Here is a 23,757-nt window from a genome sequence, read left to right as displayed (position 1 = left end):
AATAAATGAAAGTCAGCATGGATTTGTTAAAGGAAAATTGTGTTTGACTAACTTGATTGAGTCCTTTGATGAAGAAACGGAAAGGGTTGATGAGGGTAGTGCGGTTGATGTGTATATGGACTTTCAAAAGGCATTTGATAAAGTACCACATAATAGACTTGTTAGCAAAATTAAAGTCCATGGGATTAAAGGGACAGTGGTAGCGTGGATACAACATTGGCTAAGGGACTGAAAGCAGAGAGCAGTGATGAATGGTTGTTTTTCAGACTGGAGGGAAGTATATAGTGGTGTTCCCCAGGGGTCAGTATTAGGATCACTGCTCTTTTTGATATATATTAAAGACCTGGCCTTGGGTATGGACAGTAAAATTTCAAAGTATGCAGATGACACGAAACTTGGAAATGTAGTAAACAACATAGAGGATAGTAACAGACTTCAGGAAGACACAAACAGACTGGTGAAATGGGCAGACACATGGCAGATGAAATTTAACAGAGAGAAATGTGAAGTGATACATTTTGGGAGGAAGAATGAGGAGAGGCAATATTAATTAAATGCTAAAATTTTAAAGGGGGTGCAGGAACAGAGAGACCTGGGGTGCACATACACAAATCTTTGAAGGTGGCAGGACAAGTTGAGAACACTGTTAAAATAGCAAATGGGATCCTGGGCTTTATTAATAGAGGCATAGAGTACAAAAGCAAGGAAGTTATGCTAAATGTTTATAAAACACTGGTTGGGCCTAAGCTGGAGTATTGTGTTCAATTCTGGGCACCACACTTTAGGAAGGATGTCAAGGCCTTGGAGAGGGTGCAGAGGGATTTACTAGAACAATACCAAGGGTGAGGGACTTCAGTTATGTGGCGAGACTGGAAAAGCTAGGGTTGTTCTCCTTAGAACAGAGAAGGTTAAAGGGAGATTTGATAGAGGTGTTCAAAATCATTAACGGTTTTGGCAGAGTAAATAAGAAGAAACTATTTCCAGTGGCAAAAGGGTCGGTAACCAGAGGACAAAGATTTAAGGTGACTGGCAAAAGAGCCAGAGGCGACATGAGGAAACATTTTTTAACAATGCAGTGAGTTATGATCTGGGATGCACTGCCGGAAAGGATGATGGAAGCAGATACAATAGTAACTTTCAAAAGGGAACTAGATAAATACTTGAATGGAAAAAATTTACAGGGCTATGGGGAAAGAGCAGGGGAATGGAACTAATTGTCTTTCAAAGAGCTGGCACAGGCAGGATAGGCTGAATGGCCTCCTCCTGTGCTGTATCTACTGTGATAATATGAATGTCTGCAATCTGTATTTTCTCCGTTGGTGGCGCTGTAGCAGTCTCCTCATCTCTTGGGTTGTTTCTAGATCGGTTCTCTCCAAAATTCAACCATTCCCTGCAAACAGTTCCAGCTTACAGGTACTTTCATTACTCCTCAGTTTAAATGCATTTCTTTCAGTAAAAAAAAAGTAGTTTGCCTTCTGGTCTGTACTCTGTGCAGCATAAATTGTTTTTTTTGAAGTGCTCATGAGATCTGGGGTCTCCGCTGCTATAGAGAAATAAAATAGCTGCTAGTCAGTGACCCCTCCGATTCTGCTTCAAAAATCTGTTCAAAGGTTCTTTGCCGAGATCTGCAGCTCTGTGAAGCATCTTTTTTTTGTCCCTGCTTCAAAGTCCTCATTAGTCTTTAGGTCCCTGTGTGGTTTAGAGGGAACAGATAAATAGCCCTCCTTTAAAAACTCATCTTGACCTAAAAAAATTACATTATTGCCCAGTGCTCTGCACCTTTCTGTAAAGTTTATTTTGTTCTGCTTAGATTTAGTGTTGCTGCTTACTTGAAGTCATCTAATATTGAGAAATAAATTAATAACAGCACCCTTACTCATAGGTCCTCAATGTTTGCACAAAATTAAAAAAACACTTATGTTCTAGCTCCTCCAAAGCAACCCATTGATTCATCACTCCCCGTTCCACCCTCAAACGACCTGACCACAGACCCATTCTAGTTCTGTCAACAGAAGATTGTCCATCCTGCACCTGCTCATATCCCCACCCAGAGAGAGGAGAAGCCTGCAGTTTTCCCATTTATTTAAGGTTGCTGTAATAGTAGCCAGGAAATTCACTGGTGTTACTTCGACAGAAGTGTGGTGGAAATCACTTCCGTACTTCAGCAAAGTAACGCCAGCCAAGTCGGAGGAGATCCGAGGAATTTCCCGGCCAGTGAGTTCTAATGATATGAGTTTTAATATGAAGCCCAATCATAAGTGTAAAAGAGCAGACTTAAAACAGTTAAGTGACAAAATGGAAGTATTCTGGGTTACCAGCTACATCTACACTAACATTAATTATGCAAAAATACCATTTCTTAGAAAGGGCAGAGGGTGCGCATGGGACATGAATCTCCAAAGGGGGGGCTCAGCAAAAGAGGTATGGGAACTGTTGATCCTACTGCAGTGCAATACTGAGGGAATGCTGCACTATCAGAGGTGTTGTCTTTTGGATCAGACATTAAACAGAGGCCCCGTCTGCCCTCTCAGGTGGACGTAAAAGATCCCATGGTACCATATGAAGTGGAGCAGGGGAGTTCGCCCGGTGTCTTGAGCAACATTTATCCCTCAGGCATCATCCCCAAAACAGATTAACTGTTAATTTATTTCACTGTGGAATTTTGCTATATGCAAATTGAGTGCCATGTTTCCCTACATAACAGTAACTACACACAGTGCCTCTTCTGGTACTGAGGATGAGAACAAAAGAACTGAAGAATAATTATGGAAAGACACATATGCAGAAACACCCAGTCTCTGCATTTAAACCCAGTGAGGCAGTTACAGCACTATCTGAAGTATGACCTACATGTCCAAATGTCCCTCCAGCAACTGTTACAGGTGACTAAAGATGAGGCGAAGGAGGTCAAGTAGGCAACAACTGTGTCAGTCCTGATCAACTCCATGCCCAACAGCACCGTAACCAAGGCCAAGGGTAACTTTTCATTCTGACTGTTCGAGAATTCTTTGGAAAATACACTAATTATATTATAGATTTAATAGAGCAAGCGCATACTAAAAATGCACAGCACAGTCATTATTACAGCTGTATTAATAAATATTACTATCAGGATAATTTTTCAACTCTCTTTTTTCTAACTTGTAGAAACTAGGAACTAACTTGCTACATCAGCTTCAATACCAATCAACTCATATATCAACTTGTTTTAATTAATATTTGGCTCTTCCTGATCTCACCTCTCCCAAGTGGGAATCTCCCAGAGGGCCTTTTGTCTCTGGATTTGTTATGATAACCTTTACTCCAGGGAGAATCTGCAAAAGAAAGGAGATTAAAAAGACTGAGCTGAAGACCAGGCAGGCAGTTCATTATTTTTGCCATGAGTTCTCACTGATTGTTAATTCAACAGTACTTTACATCTTAAAAAGCTCAGCCAACCATAAAAGATACAGCTTTTCCACCCTTTATTCTTAGGGCATTCAGGGGACAAAAAAAAACTTGTTCGTCTAGTTGGTACAGAAAACATGAAAGACTTCCCATATTACATAGGTGATGTAACATTTGCACAACCACATATCTTAGAGTATAAGCGTGCAATATTTGGTCAGATCCACGAGCTGAAGTGGTTTGATGACAAATCCAAAATGGCCCCTGAATCATTTTTGAAGTTGGGGCTTTGCTGTAGCATAGTGTCTAGTTCTTCCAGTCATTTAATTCCCACAGTTGGCTTACTTTTAAATCCAATTATCAATTGTGTCCCTCTTCAGCAAATGACACTGCATACAGTTTTGGTCTCCATACTTAAGAAAAGACATACTTGCTCTCGAGGCAGTACAAAGAAGGTTCACTCGGTTAATCCCGGGGATGAGGGGGCGGACATATGAGGAGAGGTTGAGTAGATTGGGACTCTACTCATTGGAGTTCAGAAGAATGAGAGGCGATCTTATTGAAACATATAAGATTGTGAAGGGGCTTGATCGGGTGGATGGGTGAAACTAGAACTAGGGGGCATAATCTTAGAATAAGGGGCTGCTCTTTCAAAATTGAGATGAGGAGAAACTTCTTCAGTCAGAGGGTTGTAGGTCTGTGGAATTTGCTGCCCCAGGAAGCTGTGGAAGCTACATCATTGAATAAATTTAAAACAGAAAGAGACAGTTTCCTAGAAGTAAAGGGAATTCGGGGTTACGGGGAGCGGGCAGGAAATTGGACATGAATTTAGATTTGAGGTTAGGATCAGATTAGCCATGATCTTAATGAATGGCGGAGCAGGCTCGAGGGGCCGATTGGCCTATTCCTGCTCCTATTTCTTATGTTCTTATGATCTGCAGGCACTATCCATAATTAGCACGGCAGGTAATAAAAGGTATACAAACATAAAAAAGCAGGGAAGAAAGTTATTTGGCCTATCAAGCGCATTCCTGCCAAAGACCAATCCATTCCATCATAGCTTTTATCCAGTCCTTCTCTCCATCATAACCTTGTGAGCCTCCATTTTTTTGGAATTAGTATGGTCAGTGCTTTTCTGAACTTACCTCTCTTATTCCTCCTAACCTTCAAATACAGCATTGTACACCCTCTTCCTTCTGAGTACATCACATGACGTTGCAATCAAGATTCACTGCAGCCTCCAACTTTAATTTTTCCAGAACCACAGAGCTCCTTTCTTCCCTCTGGTTTTCCTTCATTCTACACCCTCAAGCTTTAAAAAAAAACAATCAGGAAGTAGTGATCACCGAATCACTACTTCCTGATCTCTTTTACACCTCAGTGATGTCTTACATTATGGGCCTTAGCTCCTAACCTTAATTTCTCAAAATAAAATACTTAATCTCCTGAGGTAAATGAATGGAAAATTTGAATCTTTCCTAGCATTACGGACTCCAATTTTACTGCATGAAAAATTACCAGCAGTTTGGCTCAAATCATATAAATCTCTTCACACTTTTTCAAACTAGGGACTGGTGTAGTCTGAGGTACCCAGTTCAATTCCGATGATTTTTGAAGCATCTTTGAAAGGCTTTTTTCCATCTCCGTGTCCATAGTCCGCTTACCTTTCCCGACTCCATTAATGGAAGACTATGGGGGGATCCCCTCTCCACCAAACGCACCCTGCAACCAGAGAGAAATTAGCTTTTAAAAAAAATCCTTACATTCAGTATAAAAAAAAATGCGTAATACAATGATATTAAATCCCCCATCAAAATTCTGGCAGAGTGGGAGTTTTTATTTTAAAAATGACCTACTTTTGATATAGTCTCTCACTTTTTGAATGTAGGTTATCCAATATATACAAATGAGATAAATGAAAGATAGTCTCTTATGACTTTGGAACACAGCACTATCACTTACCTTCATATGCTACATAACGACTAAGCCCATGGGCCACTTCCATATACTCATCAAACAAAGCAAAACATTTTCAAAAGCTCATGTTGAACTGAAGACCAGAATGACAACAGAAGTTTGGTAAAAGAATAACTACATTCCGAGTATTAGGAAGACCATACCCAAGGTGAATAATCTTACTTTCAACATTCGGTGATCCTCCACATACCAATGAAAACAGTCAGTGGAGCCCAAAATGGAGGTAGGTTACAGCAATTTTATCTTGAGATTTACATTAGGAACTGGCATACAAAAAATAAATCTTTCTCTGCAGGGAAATCTAAAGAATAACATTTACGGAAGGATTGTTCCAAGTAGTAGCTTTACAAGTGCAATCCAGCACAATACTCCCCACATTCGCGCATGAAGTAACTGTGAGTCTGGTAGAACAAACTGACAGTTTTCTATTTACAAATTGATAAAAACAAATCACACCGTAGAACCTATTTAGCAAGACACTATTTAACAGTGTGTTTGTCGAATGTTTTATTTCCAAATGAAATGAGTAACTTTGTTGCCCTGTGAACGTAGAACGAAAGGCCCTAATATACAACACTGTAGTTCAATCTATGCTGCATCTCACATGATGGAGGTGCCAGACAAAGAACTTTCATTATAATTTCCCGAGAGAATTGCAATTCTGATATAAGAAAAGAATTTTGTGTGAAGACACAAGGTGGGGAAAACCCACCACAAATGTGCTGTTGTTTATGCTTCAAACTGATACAAGGAACTTTGCTGTTTCTTTAGCAGTGGCAGTTTCTGTACAACGTTGGGAGGGGAGGGAGAGAGAAGTGCAGATTTTCCAACTTGGACTGAGGCTGTATGGTAGCACATGGTTCTCTTAACTTATGGATGTGGGCTCTATGCTGATATCATTTGAGTTGTAGAGTTTTGAACATAAGAAATAGGAGCAGCAGTAGGTCATACGGCCCCTCGAGCCTGCTCTCCCATTCAATAAGATCATAGCTGATCTTCGACCTCAACTCCACTTTCCTGCCCGATCCCATATCCCTTGATTCCCTATCGATCTCAGTCTTGAATATACTCAACGACTAAGCATCCACAGCCCTTTGGGGTAAAGAATTCCAAAGATTCACCACCCTGAGTGAAGAAATTCCTCCTCATCTCAGTTCTAAATCGCCCACCCCTTATCCTGAGACTATGCCCCCCAGTTCTAGGCTTTCCAGCCAAGGGAAACAGCCTCTCAGCATCAACCCTGTCAAGCCCTCTAAGAATTTTATACATTTCAATGAGATCACCTCTCATTCTTCTAAACTCCAAAGAATATAGGCCCATTCTACTCAATCTCGCCTCATAAAGCAACCCTCTCATCCTATGATTCAATCTAGTGAATCTTCGTTGCACCGCCTCTAAGGCAAGTTTGCAGTGGAGGCTGCTTGCAGCACTGTGTGAGATAATCCCATCTCTTCAAGGCTATCTCACAGATAACCAATAATCTCAAAAATCTCATCACAGGGGACAAGATTACACCTGCTACTACTTGAAAGTGATTCAAGTAAAAGGAGCACAGTAAGGCTTTTCAGAATTAGTGCTTTAATAACATCTAATCAGCCCTACAAACACCAGAAATAGCTCTCACCATAGAACATGCAAAATTACAGAGCTGTCAAAGCTCTATTTATACATCCAAGATCCTTTCAAAGCAATGTTTAGACATTCAGCGTTAGAGACACCATCAAAGCAGTTTGTGCATTCATGATGACAAATATCTTGATGTGCTATTTACAGGATGTTTGAATAAAGGCGAAGACCAACTCTGACTTCTTGTTAACATTTCCTTGTTTCTCCACTAAAAAATATTAAACGGGACCATATCTACAATACTCCCAATTGAACAAATGGGCTAATACAATGGTATATGTAGGCTAACTGGACACAAAAAGGAAAATTAAACTTCATCTCAATCTCTGGGAAAATTCTGAAAAATTAGTATGCTATTTCATTGCAACTTAAAGGTAGAAATTCCAATCAGACTCTAGATGCATTTTAAAAGAGTGCAGTGAGGAATTTCACATGAGCAAGAGTATGAGAACAGTGCAGATTGTAAATCCTAATGGTATTTGTGCAAGGGAACCTTCAGCTCTGACTGATATTTCTTGCTCAGAACAGAAGCAGTATTGTGTCGATTTTATTTACCAAGTCAGCAAAATGTTCAATTAACACTTTGATGTTAAATGGATCTTAACCACCGCTTCCATTTTCTGTCGGATAGTAGGTGCTGGTAATGGAGGACAGCTGCACCAGAGCCAGTGGGAGTGGAGGTCATGTGGGCTGGTGATCCCCTATCAGTACATGGCCAGCGGGGTGGTCCGCACCCTTGTGGTCCACCCACCTATTTCCGCCACATTCCTGTGCCACCGGAACCTTTCCCTCTTTTGCCAGATTTCCCATGCTTCCCTCCTCCTCTGCTATTCTACTGTAACCATTTACACCTCTGGACCCACCTTTTGTTTCTTTACTTGTCCCATCATCACTCCCTTTTGCCTTGCACCATCAGCCCTTTTGTTATTTAATCGCTCCTGCCCTCCACCCAGTCACAGACCTTCCCCCCGACCTCTTTTTCCTGGCTACCTGCTTAAAAACTGTTGATCTCTAACTTCTTCCAGTTCTAATGAAAGGTCATCGCCCTGAAACGTTAACCCTGTTTCTTTCTCCACAGATGTTGCCTGACCTGCTGAGTATTTCCAGCAGTTTTTGTTTTTATTTCAGATTTCCAGCATCTGTAGTATTTTGCTTTTGTTCAATTAACGATGATTTCACATGATCATGCTGTACTGCAGCACTTCTTGCTCGCAGTGTCTATGGATACATGAAACTAAATGGAGAAAAACATCCAAGCCAGTGCAAGGTGTTGAGGCTCCACATGACTACCACAGAACAGTAACACAAGTCACTTGATAGCAAACTCCCCATCTTGGCTATGCTGTCAAAGGGAAGGCAGTGAATAGATACTCCACACTTTCCTGGGCCTGGATAGGTGATGTAAGAAGGCAATAAAATGTCTGAGGAAAAGCTACCAACAAAATCAAGTCCAATATAATGGTTTAGGTGTACCTGTCATGCCGGAGGGCTCTCATGTCCACAAAGACTGTGGTTGGATCTGGGCCAGACGTTCCCTAGTAAACAAAGGCATTGATGTCAACAATATCAGAAATGTCAAAAGAATGAAAGTTACACATGCCTTTACTTTCAAGTGGTTCAAATAAAGGGATCACATCAAACTTCTCAAATAGTGCTGTAGCATGGTGTCCTGCCAAATCTACAGACACCAGAAATAGCTTTCACCACAGAATATTCAAAATTACAGAGCACTATTTATACATCCAAGATTACACATCTTTAAAAGCATAATTACACGTTCAGCATTACAGGTGCTATCAAAACAGATTATACATTCAGGATTACAAATCTCAAGCAATATTAATAGGACTTTTTGAACAGCAAATACAATCAACTCTTTACTTGGCCTCCAGCTAACATTTTCTTTTTTGTTTCTTTGCTAAATGGGCAACAGTGAATGCTGTTGTGCGGCAGATGGGATCTAGCACATTGCTGTGCTTCGTCTAAATTGTTTTTTGTGTTAATCAGGGGAAAACAATAGAACTTTAACCAGTAGAAAAAGTCCTGAAAAATCAATTAAAGAGGAAAGAAAGCGCAAGAGAAACGGGCACAGACACCACTAATAGATTTCTGCAGCTGACCTAATAGGAACTTGGAATTGGATATTATTTCTGGCCTAATCCCATAGCATAACATCCCTTCCCAGCTAATTGTGTAGTACACAAGTAGGACTGAAATATTTGCCACTGTTTTACATGAAACTTGTGGCCCAAGAAAACATAGATCAAATAAAACGTGAAGAAGTGCCAAGAGGAATGGCCATAGATCTGCTCCACAAGGGGAACTGAAAGTCGGTTGGGGACTCAGCACCACGACACTCAAGCCAAGGCAGCACTGGTGAAGGGAACAAGTTGGCTAAATTTATCCCATGGCCCTGGAGAAAAAGGGGGAACAAGGAAGTTCTTAGTCTGACTCCAAAAGAACAATGATAGCTGAAACTATAGCCCCAGCTCTGCTGGAATCCTGGCCACAATCTTCCAATCCTCCTTAGATATGGGGACGGTGCCGGAGGACTGGAGGGTTAAAAATGTTACATCCCTGTTCAAAAATGGGGAGAGAGATAAACGCAGCAATTACAGGCCAGTCAGCCTACGTCGATGGTGGGGAAACTTTGAGTCACAATAATCCGGGACATAATTAATTGGCAGTTGGAAAAGTATGGGCTAATAAATGAAAGTCAGCACGGATGTTAAAGGAAAATTGTGATTGACTAACTTCATTGAGTCCTTTGATGAAGTAACGGAGAGGGCTGATAAGGGTAGTGCTGTTGATGTTGTGTCTATGGACTTTGAAAAGGCATAAAGTAAAGTACCACATAATAGACTTGTTAGCAAAATTAAAGCCCATGGGATTCAAGTGACAGTGGCAGCGTGAATACAAAATTGGCTAAGGGACGGAAAGCAAAGAGTAGTGGTGAACGGTTGTTTATCAGACTGGAGGGAAGTAAACAATGGTGTTCCCCAGGGGTCAGTATTAGGGCCACTGCTCTTTTCAATATATATTAATGACCTGGACCTGGGTATAGAGGGTATAATTTCAAAGTCTGCAGATAACACGAAACTCGGAAATGTAGTGAACAAAATGTGGATGATGATAACAGATTTCAGGAGAACATAATTAGACTGGTGAAATGGGCAGACACATGGCAGATGAAATTTAACAAAGAAGTGTTAAGTGATACATTTTGGTAGGAAGAATAAAAACAGGCAATATAAACTAAATGATAAAATTTTAAAGGGCATGCAGGAACAGACAGACCCGGGGGTGTATGTTCACAAATCTTTGAAAGTGATAGGACAAGTTGAGAAGGCTGTTAAAAAACATATGGCATCCTTGGCTTTATTAATAGAGGCAGAAAGTACAAAAGCAAGGAAGTTATGATAAACGTTTATAAAACACTGGTTAGGCCTCAGCTGGAGTATTGTGTTCAATTCTGGGCACCACACTTTAGGAAGGATGTCAAGGCCTTAGGAAGGGTGCAGAAGAGATTTACTAGAATGGTACCAGGGATGAGGGACTTCAGTTATGTGGCAAGACTGGAGAAGCTTGGGTTGATCTCCTTAGAACAGAGAAGGTTAAAGAGGAGATTTGATGGAGGTGTTCAAAATCATTAACGGTTTTGACAGAGTAAATAAGGAGAAACTGTTCCCAGTGGCAGGAGCGTGAATAACCAGAGAACACAGATGTAAGATGATTGGCAAAAGAACCAGAGGCAACATGGAAATATTTTCTTACGCAGCGAATTGGTATGATCTGGAATGCACTGCCTGATAGGGTGGTGGGAGCAGATTCATTAATAACTTTCAAAAGAGAATTGGAAAAATACTCGAAGGGAAAAAAATTACAGGGCTATGGGGAAAGAGCAGTGGAGTGGAACTAATTGGATAGCACTTTCAAAGAGCCGGCACAGGCACGACGGGCTGAATGGCCTCCTTCTTTGCTATACCATGCTATAATACTATGAATCCTGCTCTGTACAAGTGTATATTAGTAATACAGCTACTTTAGTGTCCAGGTACAACCATACAGTGCTGTAAGAAAATATTTTAAGATAGTAAACTGGGCTACAACATATAGTACTTATGAGCAAAGAATCTTGAAAAACAGGAGAGCGGGGCATTTATTGAAATGTAGTTCAAATTGGCATCTGCCCTGAGACTTGAATGTGTGATCACACAATCGAATAAAAATCGTGATTAAGTGTAGCATCAATAGGCTGTGCCTTACCATTAAAACTATGCAAAAAAACGAATTTAACCCAATGTCACTAGATGGGACTCTTAAGTCATACTGGTAAGTTACACGTTGCTATGTCACTTTTTGCATGAAATCCTATTTAAATGTTTCTTGTTGACCATTTGTTCAGATATTTAAATAAAGCAGTGATTCTTAGCTTTATCATTTTAAGATAAACTTTCGCTAGCTGGCTAAAGAAAGGACCTGGGGCAAAATAAAACACAAATTACTCTACCTGTTCAGCCAGCTTGCCCAGCCTGTGTGGCTGAGAGTACGAGGAAGAAGGAAGCGAGGAATGGAGATGACACAGGTCAGCCCAGAGAGAGGAAGGGACAGCCAGATTTAGAGAGAGAGAAGCATAAGCAAGGCAAAAGAGACAAACAGAAACAGCAAACTAGTTACTGGAGACACTGGAACAGCTGTTAGCAAAATCACACTGCTGATTTAATACAAGGATCTCAGGAAACTATACACAAAGCACAGCCATTAATTAAATCATAGTGCTGCTTTCGTAGAGGGCATCACAAGAAACCATTGATAAGGGCATGCTGGCTTAAACAGTTACATACATCAGAAAAAAACTGTCTATTAGTTCACATCTTATATAGTTCCCATTCTCAATTTATATCAGCCATTGAGTCTAAGTACAAACCAATAACCCAAATTTGGGATTTTCCTCCAATGTTTTGCTACAGAGGGGTGGGACTCCAAAATCCCAAATGCCTCCCTTCACTACCAATGCAATGTGGTTGGACTGGGAGTGGGAGTGTTAACTGCACTAAAGTCACATCAAAACTGTGTTGACTTGATTATTCCTGTTTTTTTAGTGGGGGGGTGGGGGTGGAGAGAAAGAGGTGGTGCAAGGACCATTTTGCATTGGGTAGACCCTCAGAGTACAAAACAGCTTTGGATCAGTCAGGTCAGAGATGGCTGATACTGCCCCCTACAGGGCATAGTAGTTTTAATACAGATTTTTCTCTTGTTACTGGTTACATAATGCCAAGCATCACTATCAAGCTTGCAATTTTGCCCATTCCAATGGAAACAGTGAAGCTAGGGGAGGCTGAGTCATTCCTCAGCAACAGGAAGAAAATATGAGACTATGTCTAAAGTACAGGCAATTTGGGGACTATAGCTCATTTAGAGGAAAGACTATTCCAATGGGTTGTCAGCTTAGATTTGGTTTACAAAGGATAAAATTCTCACCTGTAAGCAGATGGCCACATTGACCCTGCAGCCAAAGGTTGTACTGACAGCCCTCAGAGATAATCCAAGGTCCTTAAATAACTTTGAGAAGGATTGTGTAAGCGCTATTCTTGGCCGCTCCTCTGCGACCACCATACATGTCCGAACACAGGACAGATTCACACCTTTTGCCTGGAAAAAGAAAATATGCAGACCACAGTGCACACTAAGAACAAGTGGTATCGAGGGAGGACAAAAGGATACCATTCCTTAGATTTTAAAAACAGAAGCTACAGTAGTTTCACTTAGCACTCATTGCCATCAACGTGTGCCACCTAACTTAAAGTAGTCCTGAACCTGGACAAGGAGAAACATGATTTGAAGAAAGAAAAAACACATTTGCCATCAAGTTGCCACAGCATCTTCATATAAATAGCATAACTAGCACAATTCCTCAGGTAAATTCCAGAACCATTATTAACACTTGCCTTGAGCGCATCTGTTTGTGCACCAAGTCCTTTGGTGCACATCTCCATTACAGAGTAGGAACAGAAAGTTACACGCACTTTGTACTGACTAACTGCAGAGAGCCAGAGGGAGACGTTACTCTCTAGTTCAAGTGGAGGGACCAGGATGGACTGATGACCCGAATAAACACTGGGAAGAGAGAAAAATCGATGTTTAATTATGAAAAATGCATATCTGATGTCTCTCATAACAGTGCAATAATGTGCAGAGTTCACATTTAAACAATTTACCAAAGAAATCATAAGTGATATTCACAAAAAATCCATGTATGAAAGTATAGAGATGGTTTTGTGTGGGTAAAAAGAGGTCCAAAAATAATTCAAAACACTACTAAACCTGACAACTCATCAACCCAAGTGTTTTAGTGATTGTTTCCAAACCTCAAAACAATACTGCCCATCATTCAAACTTGCTCATCGCTAAGTTAAACAATAGAAAATATGTTCAGAGAGGGGACTTATCCAGTAGCTTGAAAATTCAGTATGTTCAAAATACAGAATATGGTTACATTTTATGACATTTCAGTGTTTACAGATGTACAAATGGCTCATATGAATATTCCCAGTATACTTGCTTAGGAAGGGTGTTTAATGAGAGGGCCTCACATGTAACGTTTAGTTAAAATTGGTTGAAGTACTATTAAGCTAATAAGATGACAAATTTGTATTCAGAGATATAAGTATGAATGGATGGACAAAACCAGAACATAAATACCATCCACACCCAAAATAAATTTACACGAGATTAAAAACAAAATGCTTTCAGTTTGTGCCAACAATCTGCCCTGGAACATGAACCAACACCTGTTATTTATTCATTCAGGTGAAAATGTAAATGATATCCTGTCACTGTTACTATGTTTACTTTTCACTCCTCTTATCTCACATATATAGCCTCTGCATTAAAACTAAAATTGCTGGCAGTTATAAAGCAATATTCTGCTTTGTAAGTTACTTTCTCTTAATTGGTTCTTCTCATGCTACGCAAAGCTGCAAAGGTAGGTGAGTGACCAGTTACCAGACCTTCACTAATGTCACTTTAAAACTAGATCAAGTGATTGTCTCTCTCATTTTCCTCTCCATCCCCGTGAGGTAATGCCTTGCATCTATTTGGCACCTCCCCTCCACAGCACAGCAGAAACCAGGAACTCAGATGCAAAAGGTTGCAAGCTTGAACTTGCGCCCCACTATGTACTCTCACAGGTTAATTCTCCAATGCGCTGTGTCACTACACTGTGAAATCCTGCCATGTTTAATATTAAATAGAAAAAAAATCTGTAATTTTCCACATGGCATAAACACCACATGCGACTTGTGGTTTACAATATTTATGCCATTTGTGAACCCAAAAATAAGTTCTTGACTTTGTTTTGGATTGATCATAAATACTGGAAACCAGTGGTTACAGTTCCATACCTTTAATATATATATATTTACAGGTGGAGCACAGGGTGGGATTATGATTTCAATTCTGATATCTGCTTTGCTTGTTCAAAAGTAGGACTGTATATTGTGACATGACAAACACACCTTTTACGATGCTGACTGTCTCACATTCACTGTTGTTTCTTTACATAAAAATATGGGGTAAATTTTAACTGACCTGGGAAGGGAGCAGGGGGGCAGAAGAGATTTCTGGGTGCGAAACCCTGAAGGTAAGTGGGTGGATCGCAATGAGGCCCATCAATTTCACTTTCGGGATTCGCGCCCGGCAGACAGCTGATTGACAGGCTGGCTGGCGGCCAGGAAGGCCTACTGTGGCAGGCCACAGCTTGGGATCAGAGAAAGGGAGGAAGCGATCATAGGCCGGAGAGAGAAAACCGGGGGCCGGGGAGGAAGGGAGAGAGAGCGCGAGAGAGAGAGAGAGAGAGAGAGAGAGAGAGAGCGCGTGAGAGAGAGAGTGCGAGAGAGAGAGTGCAAGGCTGGCTGGGTGGGGGGGCGGCGAGGGAGAAGAGAAGACACGGGGTTGAGGCTGAGGAAGAGATTGGGGGGGGACCGAGGAAGAGATGGGGGGGGGGGGGTGGGATGCCGAGAAAGAGATCGGGTGAAGAGCGGGATCTACCATGGTGGGGGGGGGGGTGGGGGGGGTGTCAGCCGATCGTAGGGGTCCTGTCGGCCAGGTGAGCTTGATGGGCCTGAAATGAAGCACTCCTGCTCCTCCGGGCCCACAAGCAGTGCAATAAAGGCACTCACCTCATGGATTCGGCCCTCCCCCCTGCTTTCACCTGACATGAACGGGTTTGCCAAACTGGTAAGGTTAAATTTATTTTATTATTCTAAATCACAAAATATTAAGTACCTCAAGTATCTCAATGAGGTACCTTGCCCTTTTAAGTATCGGTCGGCCGGATTTAAGCGGGGGCGGGGCTTCCTGGTGTCTGCTTACCACACGCAGACAAATCTGCCTGGGTTAAACCCAGAAGCAAGCGTGTTGGATCCGAGATGCCATCCCACTCTGAAAACAGGGTATTTTTACTCCACCACCCCCAACCCACCTGTTCTTGGGGGTTAAAATTTATCCCATAGTTTCAGGCATCTCCAGTCTCTCGTATTGGTACAAATTGGTGAATTATGTAACTGCCAAGGTGGAATTGAGTTCCTGCAGTTCAATTACATCATTAGGATCAATGAGTTTTAGCAACAGTTAGCTTACCTGCAGAGGCACCAGAGAGCAAAACCAAGGCCACAGTAGGGGTCAAGGCAAACAGCAATCTGTCGGGAAGGGTATAGCTCACACTGCAACTTGATGGAGCGACACATGGCACTTGTTGCTTCGTGGGACATCTGTTGACAATAAAAACAATGCCCAAGTGAAGAGGTATATTTTCAAGATTCCCCTCTTCCCCAATGTAAATTACAAAGTTGAAGCCATCACAGAGGTTATGCTGAGCGATTTTATCGTGTGAACACTTAATAGGTTTGTGTCAATTTCCTGTCAGACATTTTAAAAGAGATGTTAACCCTTTTATTGTAACAGGTTAACTCCTCGGTTCAAATAGCAAACAAAGGAACTGGTTATGCATGCTTTAAGCATTTCTACGATAATATCATGCAGGCTTGCATAAAGGACATTTATAGACTGTTGCTGCAAACTTTCTGTGGGCAAGGGAAAGTGCATTATCCAAAAATAGCCTACTCAAGTAGTTAACTTTTATGCTGGTGGATTTAGGCACTATAACACTTGAAATTCATCATATTATATGGATGTACAGATCAAAATGGATGCTTGTCATAGCAATAAGTCCAACTGGAATTTTAAAAAAAACTTCTTCACTGGACTGAAGTCTTGCTTCATGGACAAGACTTTATTTGTGCCCACTCACCAGAAGCGAGGTGATGGTTTTACCTCGTCTCAGCTTCCTCACCGTACCCAGACTGTGAGCAGGCTGAAACTCCTGTTGTCATCCCCTTAATAAATATAATCCATCTCCTGCCAATTTAATGACCAATGAAAAACATATTTATAGTGAGGGGCATGGAAGGTCAAATTATATTGTAGTTTGTTCATTTTTAGAATTGCCACAGTTGCCTCAGTTGCGCATACAGCTACCAACAGTAAAGTCTCCATACCTTCACTCCTGCCAAGATTCCAGTAGTGGATACGCTGAAGTCCAAATATGCCAACATTTCAGGTGTCGGTGCTTTGTATATCTGGGGAGGCTTCTTTCGGGGTAGGTCATCTAATGGAAGCACATAAATTTGTCAAATCATCAAAATGGGATTTCCTTAAAACATCTGCACTAAGCTCCACCAAGAAAAGTGAAGCAGTTTTGCTTACCACGTAATATTCTCCTCAACTTAGGCATGTGTACTGCTGACACGCTCAATAATTCTACATTCACTGCTCACAAGAGGCAAAATAGACTCTGGCTGGATCAGGTTAAAGCACTCAATAGGATGTTATTTGTAAGGCTCGTGTCTGCCCTAGATATTTTCCTGGGTACAGCAGGGTTGGCGACTCCCATAAGTTGTCCTAACATCTTACTTGAGTAGTAGGCCTTTACAGCCCAATATCTAACTATCCAATAGTATAACAATAGAACTCCCCCTTATGATCCAAACTGGATGTTGTATCTTTCATGCATGCCCTTCTCCAATCTTTACTGAAGGCAAGCTGAAACATTTTAATGAGATGAAGCTAGATACAAATTGTTACGCTAACTTACAGTCAGCAAGTGAATGTACAGAGTAACAGGTTTATTCAACTCTCTAAGAGATTGATAAACGTGAAGGCAGTCTATTATCTAACTAATTTATTGCTTTATCAATAAATAACAAAATCCTACCGGTATCTAAAACCGTGGGCCACGTCTTGATATCCACGGCTGCAGCTGCTTCCTTTGAACGGAGTAGTTTCAATATAGCTTGTGTCGTGAGTATGCAGACAGATTTGCTTACCTAGAGGGACAAAAGAAACAACAGTCAGTGACCACAACCTCTACAGAATCATTGGAGATGTTCAGTTAATGACCAGAATTTGAGAGTAGCAATGGATGTGTCATGCAGAGACTTGAGCTGCCCAAAACACCACTCAACCACCCATTATTTTCCCTGAGGTCGTTACTGCTGTTGACACCGCAGCATGACAATTTCCTTTGCACAGATTCATTGCTCTAGCTTTCATCATTCCTACAGTGCCAATACCAAAAATCAAAAACAAAAACAGAAGATGCTGCGAACGCACAGTAGGCCAATTAGCATCAGAGAGAAAGATAGCCAGCGTTTTGGGTAGGACTCTTCAATCAAATTCAGCATTTTCTGTTTTTATATCAGAATTGCAGCATATATTTCTTTTCATTTCTAATATGAATGCCGAGTCACTTTAATTTCAGTGAAACATAGCAGTGACACGTTTTTTGATTGTGATGTAAACGAGCCTCGATAAATAAGCAACTTCAGCATAGTGACAGAAGCTACCTGTGCCTGACCTTTTTATTGCTAGTGAGAAAATACCCTGACTTCATTTTGAAAACATTTTTTTCTTATTTTGGCAAGTTTGTAGCTGAAGACACCATGTAGAGTTGGTGAGGGGAACCAATGGTGGAAGGATCCATCCCAAGTTTATATTAGCAGAACTCCACATTTACCCAAATGGCCTGGAGACAAGTAACATACTGAAGTAGGTTTTGTGAACCCGAGGCCATATTTGTCTGGTGTGAAAGAGCGATTATAAACCAGCTCCCTCAGTGCAGTGATTTCAGTGTCATCTCACCTTGAATTCCAACTCATCCTATTTACATAATTATCTGGTGCAAAGACTTTCACTTATTCAGGTGCTGGTTTGATAAGATTGAGTTTTCCCCATTTACACTAGAGGTAGAAGGCAGTATTTCTGACCATCAAAGAGAAAAAGAACCTTTGTTGAGTACAAGATTTGCATGATCATGGCTGCTAGAATACCAATACTGGTTTACTTCAGTTAAGAGCATATACTGAACAAGGCATTGGTATGAAAGCTACAGTATAACTGGTTTGAGCTGATTTCAATCCAGAATCTTAGTTACAGCACAGGTTGCAACATTGCTATAAACAGGTAGTATAAACAAGCTATTTTCAAAAGAGCAATGTAAACCTGCAACAGCTTTTTCAGAATTCAGCCAAATTCCCTCCATATGGACAGCAGATTGACACGTTAGATTTCCATCAACCTTTCGCTCTACATGCACAGCAAAATGACACATGATGTACTGCCATCAATAATTCTCTCTGTATAGGTAGTGCAGTCTCGTGCCATAACCTCATCAGTGTATGTGTGCGCGTAAGCAAAAGAGATTACTTCTGGGAGTATGCCTCATGATGTAGTTCTATCAGTTATTGCCTCTGTATGGTAAGCAGTGAGTTGCGCTCCAGTTCCATTAATTACTGTTTCTACCTCAGTGGACCTCAGTGTGACTCTCTCATTCAAGGGTGCCAACATACCTCATAGTACAAGATTTGTAGTTAATCCTACTGTAGGGATGGCAATGTAGCTCATCTTATAATTCCTACAGTTAGGGACATCAATTTCTAAATGGTACAGCATGAAATCATGTTTTCTAGAAAGGTGCTTGAAGTTATTAAATTCTAAACAGTGCAGAAGTTTGATTTCATACCTCTACAATCATCTTGACAGTGGGTAATGTGGTGGCAAGATTTTGTGGGTGAGGCGGTCGCACAGTGACAGGCACACATCCTGCATACAGGCATCCATAGAAAGTCATTATGAGGTCAATACCTGTAGGAAGAAGCAGAATGAAACAGTTTGTGCAGTACTGAGATTTACTAGCCTTTCAGAAGTCACTCTGTAAGTTAAGTCTATGGGATTTCACCCAGTCTGTGAGGTAAAAGTCTCTGTTCACAATTGATTGGGAAGCCAAACGGGGATACAACAACCAATACTAATTCAGTGGCATCCATCTGTTACAGAATCTCCACTGATGAAACAAAAGTTAGTTGGCTAAACCTTCCCAGGGTAGAGTACCAGGTTTATTGATACAGAAAGAAATCAAATTGCAACAATTGGACTGTCAAACTGTGATAGTCTCACTGTCCCCTGCCCATGCAATGTGTTTGTCAGGTAGTTCCTGACTGCCCTGACAGTACATAACTACTGCCTGAAGCTTCAATACACCTCTGTGCCACACAGCTAAAATAAACAATTTTAAGGAGATCAAATCCCATTTTCCTAAAGTTTTGGTGATGTCTAAATGACAACTTTGTTACATTATGAGTTGTGTGATTTAAAAAAAAAGTTGGACAGCATCAGCTGTAGAAAAAGGAAACACTATTAAACACTGCTTTGATCATCGCTATACCAACCAATTTTCTCGAGCGAAGTATGCAAACACTGTGCTGCTGAACAAGGAACATAGGAACAGGAGTAGGCCATTTAGCCCCTTGAGCCTGTTCTGCCATTCAATGAGATAGAATCATAGAATCATAGAAGTGACAACATGGAAACAGGCCCTTCGGCCCAACATGTCCATGTCGCCCAGTTTATACCACTAAGCTAGTCCCAATTGCCTGCACTTGGCCCATATCCCTCTATACCCATCTTACCCATGTAACTGTCCAAATGCTTTTGAAAAGACAAAATCGTACCCGCCTCTACTACTGCCTCTGGCAGCTCGTTCCAGACACTCACCACCCTTTGAGTGAAAAAATTGCCCCTCTGGACCCTTTTGTATCTCTCCCCTCTCACCTTAAATCTATGCCCCCTCGTTATAGACTCCCCTACCTTTGGGAAAAGATTTTGACTATCTACCTTATCTATGCCCCTCATTATTTTATAGACTTCTATAAGATCACCCCTTAACCTCCTACTCTCCAGGGAAAAAAGTCCCAGTCTGTCTAACCTCTCCTTGTAAGTCAAACCATCAAGTCCCGGTAGCATCCTAGTAGATCATGGCAAATCTGTGACCTAATTTCATGTTAGCCCCGTATCCCTTAATAACTTTGGTTAACAAAAATTTATCAATCTCAGATTTAAAATTAACAACTGAACTAGCTGCTGCTAGAACTACTATTATTTGCGGAAGAGAGTTCAAAACTTCTACCACCCAGTGCTGCTGGAATGTTAGAAATTTCTGCACAAGATAGTCTCTCAAGTTCAGCATCACTGGTCTCTCCTTTAAGCTGACCGTATGTCCCCCATGATCAGGAGTTTACCTTTACTGCCCCATCTAGTCATAAGATAGGATGACCTGGAACAATGAATCTCCATGTTATGTGAACTAGATAAGGTAATCTCGCACCTGGTTCTCCTCTCTTCTGGAAGCGGACTAATGAACATTAGTGAGACGAGGCCAATTATCAAGTAACAGGCTGATTGATTTTACGTATGATATATGAACAAACAAAATAACATTCACAGTGAACTTTAAACTATTTCATAATGCGCCTTGCAACAGGAAAATAACAAAGCATGTCACACTATCCCTGTTAGTAGCCTACATACACTTTCCTGATTAGTAAATTCACTGGAACTAGTTGCACTGAACTTAAGCAGAGAGCTCTGACTCTCTGTGTTTAATTTTCTTAACCGAAACCTGCAGACTGTGTCCTCCTTTCCTAGCTGATTAGGAAGCCAAAAGCTTGACTTTTGACCCTTCTGAGCTCTCTGTGCACGAGGATTGGCCTGTCAAGATGCTAATCAAACAGTCTACCCCTCTCCTAGGTATTGGATCTAGGTACCCACCCCCTACTGAGCTCACACAAATGAAGCCATTCCAACACACCATTTGCAAATGTTTACTTGGAACGAGTTTAATGAATCTCCGTCATCCCACGCTGATGTGGTATGCTGGAAGTACCATTTCTTCAGTCAGTTTGTCTGAATCTAATCCTTTATAGAATCACAGAATGATACAGCACTAAAAGAGGCCATTTGGCCCATCGTGCCTATACCGGCTTTTTGAAAGAGCTATCCAATTAGTCCCACTCCCCTCCCGTTTCCCCATAGTCCTGCAAATTTTTCCCTTCAAGTATTTATTCAATTCCCTTTTGAAAGCTACCACTGAATCTGCTTCCACCACCCTTTCAGGCAGTGCATTCCAGATCATAACTCACTGTGTAAAAAAAAAATCTCACCTCGCCTTTGGTTCTTTTGCCAATTACTTAAATCACTGTCCTCTGGCTACCGACCCTTCTGCCACTGGAAACAGTTACTCCTTATTTACTCTATCAATACCCTCCACGATTGTTAACACCTTTATTAAATCTCCCATGAACCTTCTCTGCTCGAAGGAGACCACCAGCTTCTCCAGTCTCTCCACATAAGTGAAGTCCCTCACCCATGGCACCATTCTAGCAAATCTCCACTGCACCCTCTTTAAGGCCTTGACATCCTTCCTAATGTATGGTACCCAGAATTGATGATACTCCAGCTAATTCTAAATGCTGAATTCTAATCTGCATCCCCAACAGCTGTCTGTTGTGCATTTAGCTTCTTCTGAGCTAAATTTAACTTAGCAACCTCATCCTAATACGAATTGATCCAAAATCCCTCCTAGGTCAAATAGTTAGAAAACCCAAAACACAACAGATCCCCTACTAATCCTCTTGGATGAATGAGTAAACATTCTGCTGCTAGAGTTACCTGATTCAACAGCAACCTGCCTGAAGCAAATAGGCTTATTTAACCACAAAGATGATGTCAAAGAAGTAGCACACTGTCCTGTTTACCTGGTGGGTAAACCAAGGCCACATGGTCCCCAGTGTTGAGACGTCCTTTTTCTAACAAAGCTGCAGCCACTCTCTCTGCTCTCTTATGCAGTTGTATACATGTCGCTGTATTCACAATGGTACCCTGATGGGGAAAAAAAAACTTTTTAAAAAAAAACACTTCAGGATGTGTAAGATGGAACTGCCGTCACAAATATCTCTCCATGTAGATTCTCCCCTCCGGAGTTCCGTGATCAGTGCACTCCATACTTTCTGACCTCTAGGCACATAGATTTTACCAACCCCTAATATTACACCCACCTATTCCATTACACCAGCTACCAACACAGATTCCAAAAAATTTCTCTTTTGCCTCTCCACATATCTCTCTGCTCCACAATGTGCGATATCACATTAATGATACACTCATTCTAAAAGGTCTTCCACGGCATTGCTTAGAAAGTTGAATGATGCACTGTTTTAAAAGGACAGGAGTATTATACGATGCAATTCATAATGTATTATGCTGCTACTAAGGTTGAGCTGTGTCCTTTTGAATCTACAGAGTCTAATTGTTAAGTAAACACAAGCTGGGTGCAGTGCTTAACTGTTGCTTGGTCAGGAAATTTTGCAGATTGGAAAATGATTGATATTTCAGAAGTACTAGCATTAATTTAAAATTGTTCTAATCTGTAACAAAGTCTGACATTTAATGTGTGATATCAGGAGTGCCATGCTTTATGTATACTAGCAAGTCTCCCATGGTGCGGCTCGCACAAAGTCGAAGGATACTCTGTTTGATAACAGGGGCATTATACCTGCTAAACCGTAGGTACTTAACCCTTAGAGGATACAAAATCTAATTACTAATAATTAAACACTAGACTAAAAGGTCAATTAAGAAGTTGCTCCTTTCAAGTAAATACTGGCTGAATTCATTCAGAGGTCAAAAAAGAAGGTATAGGCATTCTGACTCCAGTAATGTGTGTTCCTGGAGAGTTGCTTTGTTTCTTTATATTTTTCTTTCTTTTGAAGTGCAACCTTAATATTTGAGTGTAACACTTGAACTGTAGCTGAAAAGTGTGGTGGTAGGGAAATGCATGTTACGCTACTATTTTTATAATAATAGGCATATACAAATCATAATATAATATAGATTAGGAAATATATCAAAACAGTGGGATACAGAGACAATGATGCAAGATGTGCTGAAGGATGTAAAAATCATTGTACACATCCTATTGTTTTCCACTAATTTTTCTCTATGGGCAACTACATCCTTGACATCCCACTACGGTCTGTTGGATCTTCAGTTGGTACACTTATGTACCATACAATTCCAGATGAAAATGCTAGACATCACTAACAAATAACTGAACAACTCTTATTTGTTACATTTTGATTTGAATTCTCTCTCTCCTAAGAATTAATTCTCTGAACATACCTTGGCATTTAGGAGGAGAAAGAGAGGATGATCTGGAGTGGTCTGAGCCCGCCAATGCAGAACATCTGCCAAGAACAGAAACTGGAAAAACAAAGGGAAATATCATTAAGCAGCAGAGGTACTACAGATGTCAGATACATGGTTAAAAGACCAGAGCTGCAACAACAAAATACATCCTTTCAGCTGGCATTTTGT

At 40.9% G+C, this 23,757-nt stretch overlaps 1 protein-coding gene across 1 annotated transcript in view; it reads right to left on the bottom strand.

The window, feature by feature from the left end:
• Positions 1-23,757, bottom strand: part of LOC137323922 (disco-interacting protein 2 homolog A-like) — a 215,398-nt gene that overhangs the window by 9,431 nt on the left and 182,210 nt on the right. Inside the window, exons 25-35 of the mRNA XM_067988011.1 lie at positions 23,563-23,643; positions 22,140-22,263; positions 19,070-19,191; positions 17,264-17,375; positions 16,548-16,657; positions 15,631-15,761; positions 12,939-13,107; positions 12,472-12,642; positions 8,464-8,525; positions 5,052-5,109; positions 3,240-3,314 (exon numbers count right to left, since the gene is read on the bottom strand). Of these exons, the coding sequence (XP_067844112.1) occupies positions 3,240-3,314; positions 5,052-5,109; positions 8,464-8,525; positions 12,472-12,642; positions 12,939-13,107; positions 15,631-15,761; positions 16,548-16,657; positions 17,264-17,375; positions 19,070-19,191; positions 22,140-22,263; positions 23,563-23,643 (1,215 nt within the window). The remainder of the gene's footprint in view (positions 1-3,239; positions 3,315-5,051; positions 5,110-8,463; positions 8,526-12,471; positions 12,643-12,938; positions 13,108-15,630; positions 15,762-16,547; positions 16,658-17,263; positions 17,376-19,069; positions 19,192-22,139; positions 22,264-23,562; positions 23,644-23,757) is intronic.

Source organism: Heptranchias perlo, chromosome 7 (assembly GCF_035084215.1).
Source record: "Heptranchias perlo isolate sHepPer1 chromosome 7, sHepPer1.hap1, whole genome shotgun sequence".
In the NCBI taxonomy this organism is placed as follows: Eukaryota; Metazoa; Chordata; class Chondrichthyes; order Hexanchiformes; family Hexanchidae; genus Heptranchias; species Heptranchias perlo.
This window is presented reverse-complemented; position numbering and strand designations above follow the sequence as displayed.